The sequence below is a fragment of the Parasteatoda tepidariorum genome, chromosome 10, assembly GCF_982258835.1.
Source record: "Parasteatoda tepidariorum strain Cologne lab strain chromosome 10, Ptep-v5.0, whole genome shotgun sequence".
In the NCBI taxonomy this organism is placed as follows: Eukaryota; Metazoa; Arthropoda; class Arachnida; order Araneae; family Theridiidae; genus Parasteatoda; species Parasteatoda tepidariorum.
The window spans coordinates 28,894,484-28,908,770 of NC_141764.1; the positions used below are offsets into that span (position 1 = coordinate 28,894,484).

The 14,287-nt window shown below is 27.4% G+C and overlaps 1 protein-coding gene across 2 annotated transcripts in view; it reads right to left on the reverse strand.

Moving 5' to 3' along the window:
- LOC107448720 (cell adhesion molecule Dscam1) overlaps nt 1-14,287 on the reverse strand; it is a 95,484-nt gene that overhangs the window by 52,542 nt on the left and 28,655 nt on the right. For both annotated transcript variants that reach the window (XR_015430049.1, XM_087154264.1), the window contains exons 3-7: nt 13,430-13,591; nt 8,424-8,570; nt 8,050-8,343; nt 7,093-7,362; nt 4,203-4,613 (exon numbers count right to left, since the gene is read on the reverse strand). Coding sequence is in view for 1 of the 2 variants with exons in the window: in XM_087154264.1 (XP_087010390.1) it covers nt 4,203-4,613; nt 7,093-7,362; nt 8,050-8,343; nt 8,424-8,570; nt 13,430-13,591 (1,284 nt within the window). In the remaining variant the exon portion in view is untranslated. The remainder of the gene's footprint in view (nt 1-4,202; nt 4,614-7,092; nt 7,363-8,049; nt 8,344-8,423; nt 8,571-13,429; nt 13,592-14,287) is intronic.

Here is a 14,287-nt window from a genome sequence, read left to right on the forward strand (position 1 = left end):
AAACCTCTAGTAATACATATAAAGGGGCGAAGAAACACCACGAGCTCTTTATTAACAGTTATCTTTCCCTTATAATGTTTCCCTAAAATTTTAATATGGCAAAGAATCTACAATTTAAAGTAATATTTAAAGTTAAACTTCCCCGATTTTTTTACTTTCTTGCAAAACAAATATATTAATTTACTAAAAGAAATATTTCTATATAAACCGTAGCGGGACACAAAAATTACTTTATAGGAATCTATAAATGTCGACCATGTTTGCAAAAAATATAAAAAATTGCTTAGTATTTGTCATTGTATAATTTCGTCTTATATGGTAAATTGTCTTAAAATTGATTACAATATATCAGAAAACCTCTAGTAATACATATAAAGGGGCGAAGAAACACCACGAGCTCTTTATTAACAGTTATCTTTCCCTTATAATTTTTCCCTAAAATTTTAATATGGCAAAGAATCTACAATTTAAAGTAATATTTAAAGTTAAACTTCCCCGATTTTTTTACTTTCTTGCAAAACAAATATATTAATTTACTAAAAGAAATATTTCTATATAAACCGTAGCGGGACACAAAAATTACTTTATAGGAATCTATAAATGTTGACCATGTTTGCAAAAAATATAAAAAATTGCTTAGTATTTGTCATTGTATAAATACAAAATGTGTTGAAATTTACTACCTTTTGTGTTAGAGTTTAAGGTTTGTGATTTACGTGTTTGTATTTTTGAAATTGACTATAATGAAAGTAAATAGAAAGTTACATTAAAATTTAGATAAATGAATTTCAGAAATAGAAATGATTTTCTTCATAACCTAAGAGATTACGTTCTTTTATGAAACACATGTAAATAACAACCTTTCAATGCATAATTTCTGTTTGTTTTACTTTTTATTAAAATAAGTTTATTTACATAATTTATTTTTCGTTCTGTTAAGTATAAACAAAAAATACAGGTCTTTAATTTACTGAACATTTGAAAAGTTAACTTTCAATAGAGGCTATCTTCAATTCTGATTCGAATATTTCAGCAAACAACAATCTATGATAAGGCCTTTCCTTTCCTTTTTTATAGATTTTTAAAATGTTGTAAATTTTATTTTTACAATAATATAAATCGCATCTAAGCCATCTAACTAACGATTTTTTTAAAAAAAAGCTTAATTTGAAAGTTGTTTTTGCACACTACAATCTGGAGCTTTCGAAAAAAAAATTTTGATTCAATATTTTGAACATTAAGTAGTGGGGATGGTGTAAATCTAGCGGATATACGAACAAATTTATTCACGCTTTAAAAAAATTGCTATATGTTTTGTAAATTCAATTAATAGTCACACCTATATTTTACTGAGACTAAAATTACTGAGAATCTTTCTTTACACCTAGTTGCAACTTTAATCGCATGAGAACCATTTCAAGACTTGTTTTTCTAAAGTTACAGGAGCATTTTTAGTGACTTGTCTCACTCCGGTTTAAATAGTCTTTTGGAACTCTAGTAGGCAGCATTTTTGCAAGCACTTAAAATTAAATACATGAATCAAAAAAAAAAGTTACGAATATTTACAATAATTACATTAAAGTATAATCTCTCGTAAAAGAAGGGCTCCAAGGGACAGTCAACATGAGTATAAAAATAAGCTGAAAAATATATTATTTACGTAAATATCTTTGTTAAAAACTTTTTCTTACCTATACTATTATTCTATTCTCTAACGCTCAGTGTCAGAAGAAAAAGATTTTATAAGTAAATATATCCCTAGTCAAAATTATAGAACAATATTTAAATAAATCTATTTTATTACTTCTTTAAAGAAAGAATTTGAATGTCCTTCCCCATTAGTTTTAAAATAGCTGTATACATTTACATTTCCCCTAAGATTTAAGTTAAAACAAATGTATAAAAAGTTGAATCAAGTTAACATATGTCTATGAATCGATTCTTTTCTGCTATACTCAGGTCTACTTTTCTGAAAATTTCATACTTGTCTGGATTTTTTTTCTAAGAGAGTTAATAACATTTAATAAAAATAAAAAGCGCGTGTGTAAAAGTTTCACTTACGAACCTTGTGAGACTGGAAAAAAAAACTCTTAATTATAAACATTGCATCAACAGAGTTTTTTCTTTTTTTAAATTTTCTTTATTTTAAAATAACTAAACATTATCCTCATGATGCTTCGATTACTGCTTATCATAGTACATTTAGTGTTCCATCAATCAAAAATAGTGGAGATTAGTCTTGTTCAATATTTGTTCTACAAAGGTCAAAACAAGATGATATTTTGAAAGTGATTAATTTATTTTGTGGATCATCACAAAATACAGAATGGAAAAAAATAAATGTTTTCTTGTCTTGTGAGTGTAAATACGTGAATTTCTTTTTTTTCCCACACTGCTTACAGATGTGCTAAAGATTTAAATTTTGCTTTGTTTATACGCCATTTAAAGTTTTTTTTTTTTAAATTTATGTCTCAAAGTTTTTTTTTGTTGAAAAGCTTTTCTTTTTCTTAATCTATTGCCACTGCAAAATGAGATTTTTATTCCGTATTGTGTGTTTTGTTGATGAAAAAAAGTAAAATAAAAAATTACTTTTTTTTAGTGAAATGTGAATATTTTATGATTTAGTGTGACTATTTTTTTAAGGAAGGGAATCATATTTATCATGTTTCATTATTTATAATGCTTAAGCTCGATTTCATTTCATTTATTAAATGAAATATTTCTAATACAAAAGTAATTAGTTTCATAACTTCTCTCATAGATTTCTACCTAACTTCAACTCAAAACCTATTTGGCTGATTACATAAAACGCAATTAAAATAATGCTCTTAGAGTAGCATTAAAAATGAGCCAAACAATTCACTTTCATTCCTTAATCAACGGATGCTCGTCGATAGATAGAGAAAGATATGCTTTGAATCTAAGAATAATTACACGTTCAGTGGTCTTATTGCGCTAGAATTGTCAGGAAAATATATTCCCAGGGAAATTTAACCTTTAATTGGGTGTTACTAGATCGGCCAGGAAAAGGATGCTTATATATCTATCTTGACTAGTTTTGGGATATGTACTTTAATTTCCTAAGAGCATAGGATTAAATGAGGTATTGGAATTAATACTGCTTTCTATTTATGTGTTTTACAATAAAAAAATTGTACTTAATATAGGCAAATTTCAATTTTAATGAGTTATTTACATTATTAATTTTTATAATATTTATTTGAATGATAGTGAACACACCATTTAAATCATCGATATGACTTCTTAGGTTATAATTAGAAATTATGAATGATTGGATTTAGGAAAATAAATATTTATTATATTACCGAGACAGTTTATTTTTCTAATTGAAGGGTATTAAATGGACTGTAGAAATTAATAATGACTTATTTGCTGTTAATAAAAATGATTTAAGGGGTATTCCATACAATTTAGTAATTTAAACTTAAAAGATTTTGTCTGGATAATAGTCACACAACGACATGCTCTTAAATATTTCTCTCTTAAATATTAGTTGATAAATAATAAAATTAATATAATAATTATAATTATATGTAATTGTATGTAATTATTATTATTAGGTTTATAATTAGCCTCTTCTACCTTAAATGTAAGAAAATCACTAAATAATAATAAAAATAAGTAGGTTTAAGTGCTTTAAATGAAAAGAAAGTCCATACTTTTATATCTTGAAGAGAAGAATTATTTGCATTTCAAATTGGGCAAGCAACTTTAGTAGTTAGAATTTTATTCGTATTTATAGAAACTTTACTAGCTCTGCGAGATATCTTAACTAAAAAGCTAAGAAATACAGTCTGCAATTTGTTTGCAAATGTTTGTGAGTCAAACAATGGAGGTTCGGGGAATTATTTTATTATTATTATTATTACCCGGTTTTTCTTTAATTTGTCAATTTGGACAATTTTTATAATTACCAAAGTGAGATCTGCCTTTAGACGAAGTTTAACCTAACAGCCATAAGTAAATGTTACTAACTCGATGTAAAAATGCCGTATTATTAGCTAAGTAAAATTATTGCATTTGGTTACAGAGCCTTCAAAAGGCAGCTTTAATTTACTCTTGAAACTTTATACTAGAAAAATTAGGCTAAGTAAGTGAGTTTTAGAGAATATATATACCAATTTAGAACTTCAACAGAATTAAATATGATATAAATTAAAATAAAACTATATAACTCTTACCTTTTTTCCAGCTTATTGATTCATATGGATAACCTCCAAAAGGACACATGCCATAAAACGATTCTCCCGAGATAGCTGTCAAATTATTAATAGATCTTACGAAAACTTGCCCAAACACGTTAAGTCTCTTCGAATAACTTTCTGTTCCAGCGTCATTACTGGCCTCACAGGAATACACACCGCTGTCTGCAACATCTACCGATGTAAAATTGACGGAGCTGACAACGTCCCCATTAGAAGTCTGATAAGAGCTGATTAGGACACCGTGTCTTGTAGACAAGGACCATATACCATCGAGCGTCCATTTGATTTGCGGCTCTGGGTGTCCCGAGGCTATGCAAGTAAGAGAAACGTATCTTCCTGGTTGAACGGTTTTCTCAGGAAAAGTTAATTTTAAGACTGGAGACAAATCTGAAAGTCAAAAGAGATTTTATTTTAGCATCGATCGTTTCAGTCTAGAGTTAGACAATAGATTCAAACAATGTCTTTCAGTAATTGATATTGAATAATGTATTTATACATCTATTTGAATAAGTAAGAGGTTTATTAGAAATAATTTCGTGCCTAAATATATTTGCATATTTTAATTTTATGGAACTAGATAATTAGAAGAAATATTACTATGAGTTTAGAATAATTTCTGTTATATTCTGCAGCTGCAGGTAGTAAGTGAACTTATTATTTATTTAATAAGCTCAAAGTAAGCAATCTGTTCTTAAATAAGTTCAAAGCTAATTTTATTTGAATCTAAAATCCGTTGAAAAATCAATAAATATTCCATTATACTTCTTAAAATGTACATTTTGAAAGTTGATTTGCTTGATAACTAGTAAAATCTTTTTTAATCAACAAACGTGATATTAAATCATTAATTTTTATTGTAGAATTGAGTTGCTTGAATGTCTTGAAATTATTCTGTTAACCATTTTGTTCTTTTTTCATACAAGAGAATGCATTTGAGCGTTTTGTACTGGAAAAAATAGACATTCCACCTCAAATTTCGAGGTTTAAATCATGCTATGAGACCAAAGTAATTTATGTTCTCTGATGTAATGTTTCTATCATTCTTAAGTCTTCACTTAATAGCTAAATACTAAAGCTTTTAACCACTAAGCTTCTAATGGCAATAAAGAAATTTGTAAAAAAATCGGTTGTAACGAAATAGTTTGGCAATAACAAAACGCGATCTCAATTGAATTGAACAGTGAGGGCGAGAGCACATTTCATGATTGCAAACAAGTTAATTAATCAATTGTTGATTCACTACAAATAATATATGGTTTGCACATTTTCCAGTGAGTTTCACAAAATATGTCGCACGGAATACAGGTCTTGAGAGAGAGTTAAAGAAAATTTTGTTGGGGTCAGAGTTGCTTGGCTCTGACTATGGTTAATAAAAATATAATTTCTACAGGTTAAAAAAACTAAGAAAAAGAAGAAAAATAGATTTTTAATGACATAAGAACTACTCAGATGAATATTTATAATTAACTGCACAAAATATTAATCTAAAGTTTTCTGTGCCACTTGCTTAAATTATAACTTATCACAAACCTAATTCATCACATTTAATGTTATAGAGCCAATGTATTACCGAAGAATTGAAAAGATTTCAAATAAAATTTGTAACTTTTGAAATATCGGTATTATTTAAAGAATTATTTTGTTGTTATTCAAAACTAAGTTATTTATCAAAATGAGAAGTTAATTAAACAGATATGCAAATGGTATTAATATATCACTTGTAATAGATTTCTAGTTCATGAATACTTACAAATGAATCTTCTTGTTATAAGATGCTTACAGTTTAAATATAAGTGTGAAATATTCAAATTTAGCTCTTTTCTTACATTTCTTCTAACTCTTTTATTAAATGATTTTTAGGGAGGTGAATAACGACAAAATGGACTAGTTTATCTTTAATAGTTCAAATATTAAACGTTTCGTTACATTTTTATAACACTTTAGCGACTCTGTTTACATAAACAAGAACAATTTTATATAACGCTACATTCTTTTAATAATAGTGTTTAAGAAAAGAATGTGCATAGATTTATTAAAAGAATTTTGAGTTTATATTTAGTATTATGAAAGTTTATAAGTTGAGGTTTAGTAAAGTAATTCAAAAACCAAAACATATCTTGATATATTTTTCTACATTAAAAAATTAAACTTAAATTTATAAGAACACGCTTTGTTGGAAAGTAATTAATTACTTATTATCTAAATATTAATGGCGGTGTTCAGAAATAGCTTTCAGATTTCCAACTGTAATGAAACAGTTAAAAATAAAAAGACGTTAAAATACAGAAATCATATTTACCAGTAGTAAACCAAGTTACTTATAATTTGATTAAAACAGGTAATTACTAATTTTTAGCTTTAAGTAAATATATTCATCTTTTATTGATCAATTTTCCTAACTTATATTCGGCTTCTAATTTAGCATTTTAATCAAATGTATTGAATTCAAATAACTTATACAGTTGATAATTTTTTGTTTTAACTAAATATGAAATCTTATGCTATGAGTTCACATAGTTTAAGTTTATTATATTAATTAAAGAGACTGTTCTCCAACTGTCTAATTTAAAATAGGGTTTTATTTTAATTAATCGATTTTATTTCTATTGTCATTAATTTTCAATTTCTAATTCCTAAATTAAGGTTATTATATTTAATTTATTTATTTAGTAGTTTTAATACAGAATTAAGTCAGGTTGATTTAATCTTTTGGTTTGATAAGTAGAATAACTTTAAACATATTAAGATAATTTTTGAAAAAGATTTTGTTGAAAGTATAAGCTGTATTTTAGAACATTTTAACATTTTATGACCTCAATCTTAAATATCTTGATGCATAAATATATTACATTTCAATAACAGTTACCTCCAATAGTTAGTACTGCAGATGCTTGCGATGAGGAAAGCTCCCTGTGAACGAAGCACTGATAAATCCCTTCATCTTGTCGCCTAATTTGCCTCAGCTGCAGAAGATATGGATTAGGAAATATCACTCGAGGGCCCGGAAATAACCTTAACATATCCTTTCTCCAGCTAACGATACCTGGAGGACTGCCGAATATGGAACAATTGAAAGTTGCGGTTTTACCAACCTCCAACCGCAGCTCCGGGGGAGCAATAACCACTCGATATGGTTCTGCAAAATACCAATAAATATAAGCGAAATGTTATAAGGATATAGAAGCATTCATTATTTTGCAAATATCAAAAGATTTCAGTTGAGAAATATTTACATGACATCTGCAATATTTTAAACTAAGAATTTTATTGTTTTAGGATAAATAAATGCAAATATATTTCGACAGTTTTTATCAATAACTCTCTGAAAAATTTGCACATAAGCATTAAAAAGATCTGTTCTAAATGATTTAATCTATATTTATTTTGAACAGCATAAACAAAAGGAACCGTTAATCCAAAGGACGATTGTCATTTTTATAATTAGTTAATTATTTCGTAAGAAAATAATTTTCCTTGTACCATCATATTGTTCAGCATTACAGCATCATTGCCAAGTTGAGATACATAACAGAGCAAATTTTTGAGTTTGATTAAGTGCTACATTGGTAAAACTTAAGCGAAAAAAAGTATCACTTTAATTATTGTTCATAGTGGAGAAAGCTCAGAGTACAGATTTAAGAATTATCGCAGAATGACTTCTTTCTAATCATGTTGTTTTTATGCAATCTAAAATTACATTATTTGGTACAAATCAGGTACGTTTTTTTGAGGTACAAATCCACTCAAATAGTGTAAACAATCCACTTGATAGGAATAGGTAAAAGTATACTGTATGTGCAAAATTTAACTAAACTATATTTACCTTCTACTATCAATTCAAATTCCACTTTGTCTTCTCCCATTACGTTAGTCACGTGGCAGGCATAATGACCAGTATCACTGGGCACGACTTTATGAAAAATCAATATACCTCCTTCCTGGCTCACTGAAATAGTGTGATCAGGAAGAGGTCTTTGATCTGCTTGAGCTCTGTGCCACCGATATGTTGGGATAGGATAACCTTGAGCTATGCATGGCAAGGTTGCACGATGTCCCACTGGTACTGATACGCGAGTTAACCTTCGGGCAATTCTTGGAGGCTGGTTATGTCTTGGTTCTGAAAGAAATACAAAAATATTTTTGAAGTGCCTAAAGCTGAATTCTCACAGTTGGGTATAAGTTAGAAATCACACTTACCCGTGACTATTATTTTCGAATAATTTGTGCTAACTTTTTTCTCCTTCGTAATAAAGTCTTCTGTGTGGCAACGAAAGCTATACGACCCATCGTGCTCCGTTGTATCACGAATGTACAAATCTCCACTTTCTAGCATTCCATATTTAGCTATAAGAAAATAGATATATGTACATATATATATATTAGCACATGATCAAAATAACACTATTTTTTCAAAAAAATATTACCCGTATCATCCGGAAATTTTTTAAACTAATTTTCAGTATTTAATTAAACATACGAGTATTTTTAGCATTAATTATCCATTTTTATGTTTTAAATGCAAAATAAACTAAGTTTAAAAATATTTTGGAAGGATATTTAGTTAGACGAAACGAAACTTTAATAAAGTTGATGTCTTGTTCAATAAGATTTTTATGAACCTTATATTAATGAACGAAGTTTTCGAAGCAAAATGGTATTTTAAATCTTTTGCAAAATTTTTATGTTTTAAGAAAAAAATATAAAAGCTATAATATAAATAATATTAAAACGTAATTTGGAGATTAACCTCCTACATTCAGGATTGTCATATAATAACAACCCATTGTAATTCGCGTCAAAAATTTTATAAATGCTTATTTTAGGTTGTAAATTATTGTTTAGGCTTTGAAAAACATAAATGATATCAATATGCAATAGTTCACTTTGGAAGATATCTGCACTTAAAAACAGCTAAACCGTTTTGTTTTGTCCAAAGAAAGTTTAAATTTAAAAGGCTATAATTCGAAACACTCCGAACTTTAAACATAGAATAAAACATCTGTTTTGTTTTTAATTTCATATTCTTTATAAGTGATTAACATTGCATTAAATTTCATATTTGCTTAAGTATTAACTTGTAACCTCTATTCCTCGTATTTTGCTCACTGGACACTCTATATTTTAATGAAAGTATCCATAAAGTGCAGAATTTTTCAATAATGAATACTATTGACGAATCAGCAATTAATATCAATTATCAAAGTTTCGAAACCCAAAAATCGTTAAAATACCTGATTTGATTTTAACATAGAATAAAACATGTGTTTTGTTTTTAATTTCAAATTCTTTATAAGTGATTAGCATAGCGTTGAATTTCATATTTGCTTAAGTATTAACTTGCAACTCCTATTCGTCGTATTTTGCTTACAGGACACTTTATATATTAATGAAAGTATCTATAAAATGCAGAATTTATCAGTAATTTTCGAAACCTAAAAATCGTTAAAATACCTGATCTGATTTTGAAGCAAACGTTTGTTGTTTCATCTGTGTTACATTACCCTAGAATACTTATGGGGATTCATCGTAATGCCTATTCCTGAATAAGTCGAGCACTTAGAATCACTTATTTTAACACATCCGCAATTAGTCGGTATCAATAATCTCTATGGAGTTCATTGGATTATTGATAGGAACTAATCTCTCACTAAACTCGCCTCTTCATTCCGAGAGAAAGCCTAGCTATTACTTTTAGCACTAATGTCTATCAGCATGACTTAACAACTAAAAAGTTATATAAATATATCAAATCACTCTAATTATAAAAGCAAATAAGTTCAAACTTAGCTGTTACTTTTAGCAATTATGCTCATTGGCGTGACAGAAGTCTCAAAAGTTATATAAAAATATTAAATTTGTCTAATTACAAAAGTAACTAATTTAAACTTAGCTATTACTTTTAAAAATTATGTCTATTACTGTGACTGTATCCTTAAAAGTTAAATAAAAATATCAAATCACTCTAATTATGAAATCAACTTGTTTAGATTTAGCTATTAATTTTATAAATTGTAACTATTGACATGACTGCACGTCAAAAAGTTACCAAATCCCTCGATTTACACGACAGATTATGCTCAGGCATTATTGTTACAGTACCGCTCAAAAGTATCAGTACACCTAGAAACTTATAAAAAAATGACAAAATTCAAAGTGTCATAACTTCTTTAAAAATGATCAAAAATGCTTCTGCTTTAGCTCATTTTGAAGCTTAAAATCTCTACTTTTATGTACTCTAATTGTTATGTACTCTAATATATTTTGCAACTATGTACAATTACACTCTAAACAATCATAGAAAATTGTATTAATTTTTTGTGAAGTTTGACGCGATGTACGGGCACAAAGAGGTTAGATATTGTTAATTTTTATTATACCATTGAAAAATTTGGACTTTTAGCTTTCATTTGAAAAAAAAAAAATTCCAAAAAAACGTGTTTTTTGACGAAGTTATTGTCAAATAAAAAAAAGGTTTTTTTTCAGAATTTAATGATTTTTCAGCAATTATAATGAATTTTAGTGTAATTATAATATGATATGAAAATTTTTTAATTAAAATAAGTTAAAATTTAATATTTCTCGATAATATTATTTCATAATTTATTATAAAAATTTTAACTTTTTTTTTGAAAAATATAATAATGAAATAAGAATCAACGTTTACAATTTAATATTTTGAAATTTATTTTTTCGCATTTTTCTCAGAAAAAATTTGAAAACAAAAATGTACATACATTTTTGTTTTCAAATTTTACAAAAATTATAAAATTATTATAATTGCTATTATAATAATAGAATTATTTTATAAAATTATTATAATTGCTGAAAAATCATTAAATTCTGAAAAAAAACCTTTTTTTTATATTTGACAATAACTTCGTCAAAAAACATGTTTTTTTGGAATTTTTTTTTTCAAATGAAAACTAAAAGTCCAAATTTTTCAATGGTATAATAAAAATTAACAATATCTAACCCCTTTGTGCCCGTACATCGCGTCAAACTTTACAAAAAATTAATACAATTTTCTATGATTGTTTAGTGTGTAATTGTACATAGTTGCAAAATATATTAATTAAAAACAATTAAAGTACATGAAAGTAGAGATTTTAAGCTTCAAAATGAGCTAAAGCAGAAGCATTTTTGATCATTTTTAAAGAAGTTATGACACTTTGAATTTTGCCATTTTTTTATATGTTTCTAGGTGTACTGATACTTTTGAGCAGTACTGTAACTTAAATGTCTACTGAAGTGAATGCGCTCTTAAATGTTGTGTGAATTTGACAAACAGTTTTAATTATAGAATGAACTAGTTTTGACTCTGTCATTACTATTATGAAATATGTTTATTAGAGCGATTTCTCTCTGAAACGTTATAAACAAATGCCAAATCATCCTAACTATAAAACTAATTAGCGTTTATATAACAGTTTTATCAGGTATCAAAAGATTTACACTTTTGAAACGTAATTATGTTTCACTTTTAAATTATATGAGGATTGAATTTACGGTTATTTTTTTATCGTTATTGTTCTTTTTTATATCTTTTTTTGACATATTAATAGAGGAATGAACAGTCGCTTTGAGAATACGAATTTAATGCTTCATGTTTTTGCTCACTAGCGTTCTAGTCTAAACCCGGCATCAAGCTTAGGAAATACAGAGATCATTAACCAGTACTGGCATGCGAATCTTGCTGTTGAAGTTGATATTTGTACTTGTAGAAAGTGGGAAGTAATTTTCTCCCAGGGATCAATTAATTATCCCAGATGTTTGATCAACACTGTGAGTAAATTAAGGATAATTGGTGGAGAAATCCAAAATTGAATCCTAACTTATTGCGTCCCAGAAGTTCAGTGCTAAGCTTTTATTATATCTTATCCGAGTAGAAGTAGAAATCTTAGTTATGTTATCATAAATGATACTTGAAAACACCTGTACTCTATGCACTATACACTTTCTAATTCTCGTTCTTTAATCCATGTTTTTTTCACGCTAAATCGACTGAAGCCAATCCGAAACGATTGGACTAATAATTTCGAAGTTATAAGGATTTCATGTGCAAAAACGTATATTTTTGTGCATGTACTGGCTGCATGCACGTTGCTGATCATGCTATATAAACATGTGACAAACTGCTTACCATGTATTTTTTTCATGCTTAATCGTATGAGAGTATGTATGAGAGTCCATGGAACAATTTTAGAATTTAGTTACAAGAAGTTCCATCCTTAAAACTAATAATTGTAATACTTACATATGTATAGAATTTGCAGTACAATCCAGAAATCATCTGAAAACTTGAAGTATATTTTCCGATGTAATTTCTCATGATGAATTGAATGAGACTAATTCGGAGATGACAGGATTGATAGTTTGGAAGTTATAAGCGTTCGTGAACAAAATTATGTTACTTGCACTCATTTATGCAATGATGACGTATGACGTATTTAGTTTTATGCATATTTTTACTTATAATCAAATGACTCCAAACATGAAATAAAAGTGTTAATATTTTAAAAACTAAATATAATAATTCTTAATACTAATTCTTAATTAGACTAATTTTGAGGAAAATCCTTATTACTTCAAAACTTTTAATCTTGTGGCAAAGCATTCAAAATGTAAAGTGTTTTAAGTCATCTCAAAAGAAGTACTTTCATCATTCTATATATTATTTATATCTCTCTTTTAAATCACCCTGATTTTTCTCAAAAAAAGAGAAAAAAACGAGAGTAGAGTAGAGAAGTTATAATGTAACATTTGTAATAACATAGCAAAGCATTTTGTCAAAAAATAGTATTTTTTTCCGAAGAAACACTTATTTTTGCTATAATTACTGAACAATCTAGATTATAAATCTAGGTAATAGTTATTTGTGCTATACCGTTTCATAAAGTAAGATAATGTATTTTTGTACATAGCTTGTTCATCGTATTCTCACCTTCATTTTATTTTATACTTTAAGATTTCTAATACTTAAAAACTTCTTGAAAGAAAATTATCTTTATTCAAACTCAAGATTCCAAATTAATTGTTATTCCAAAGCATTATAAATTGACACAGTTGCATATTCTTCAGTTTTGTTCAACGGATGTAATGTGGATTGTTAAAAGAAAAACGTTGCGAAATAAAAAATCTCTTACATAGCTTAACACAGTTGGATAAAATATGCAAAAAAACAACAATATAATTCGCACTGTTACCACTTATAATTCCTGAAGTGATCAAAAAGCCGTCTATTCTTTCCCATGATGTTACCCGAACATAATCACTAGCAAAGCTTGGAATAGGACAACGTAGAACTCCCATGTTGCCTTTTAAGACAAACTCATCAAAAAGGCGTATCTCATAGTGTTGAAGTACCACTGTAATATAAATATGCAGAAAAATTAGATGACACAATTAAAATCATTGTTATGATAAACTAGTCAAAATAGTAAGATTATTAAATAAAGGCAAAATTGAAAGCTTACAAAAATTTATTAAGTATATATAAACTTAAAAAAATTAAAAAACTTATGAACATTTTAAAAAGAATAATGAGCTAGAAAACAAATAACTAAAAGACATAATCTAGAAAAAATAAGAAAAAATAGCGTATTAGTAAAATAGCGTAAAATATAGGAAAGGTCACCGAAGTCAAGTAAGCTGATGGAATTATTTTAAAAATTAGAGTTACTTAGAGTTGATTTACGGTCAAAAAGACCCCTCTAGTTGTTAAGTTATTGAGTTAAACCAGTTTTTTCCAGACTTAGGACATATTTACAAATTTCTCCCTGTCTGAGCTGAGCAGTATTGCCCACCAAACGGCTCGAGGCTTGGTAGCTTATTTGAATTCCACCAACACCCTGGATGCATGCTATCTTTTTTTGTCTCTGTCATTCTACTTAATAAAGACTTATAAGCTTTAAGCAAGCGTATGTTATACCAATAACTATAAAGAGATTATAAAAATATACTAGTCCTCAAATCATAAACGTTATCCAAAATTATACAGGTATCATTAAAATTACGAAACTGTTAGATAAAATAACTAAATTTTACCATCTACCAAACAGGAT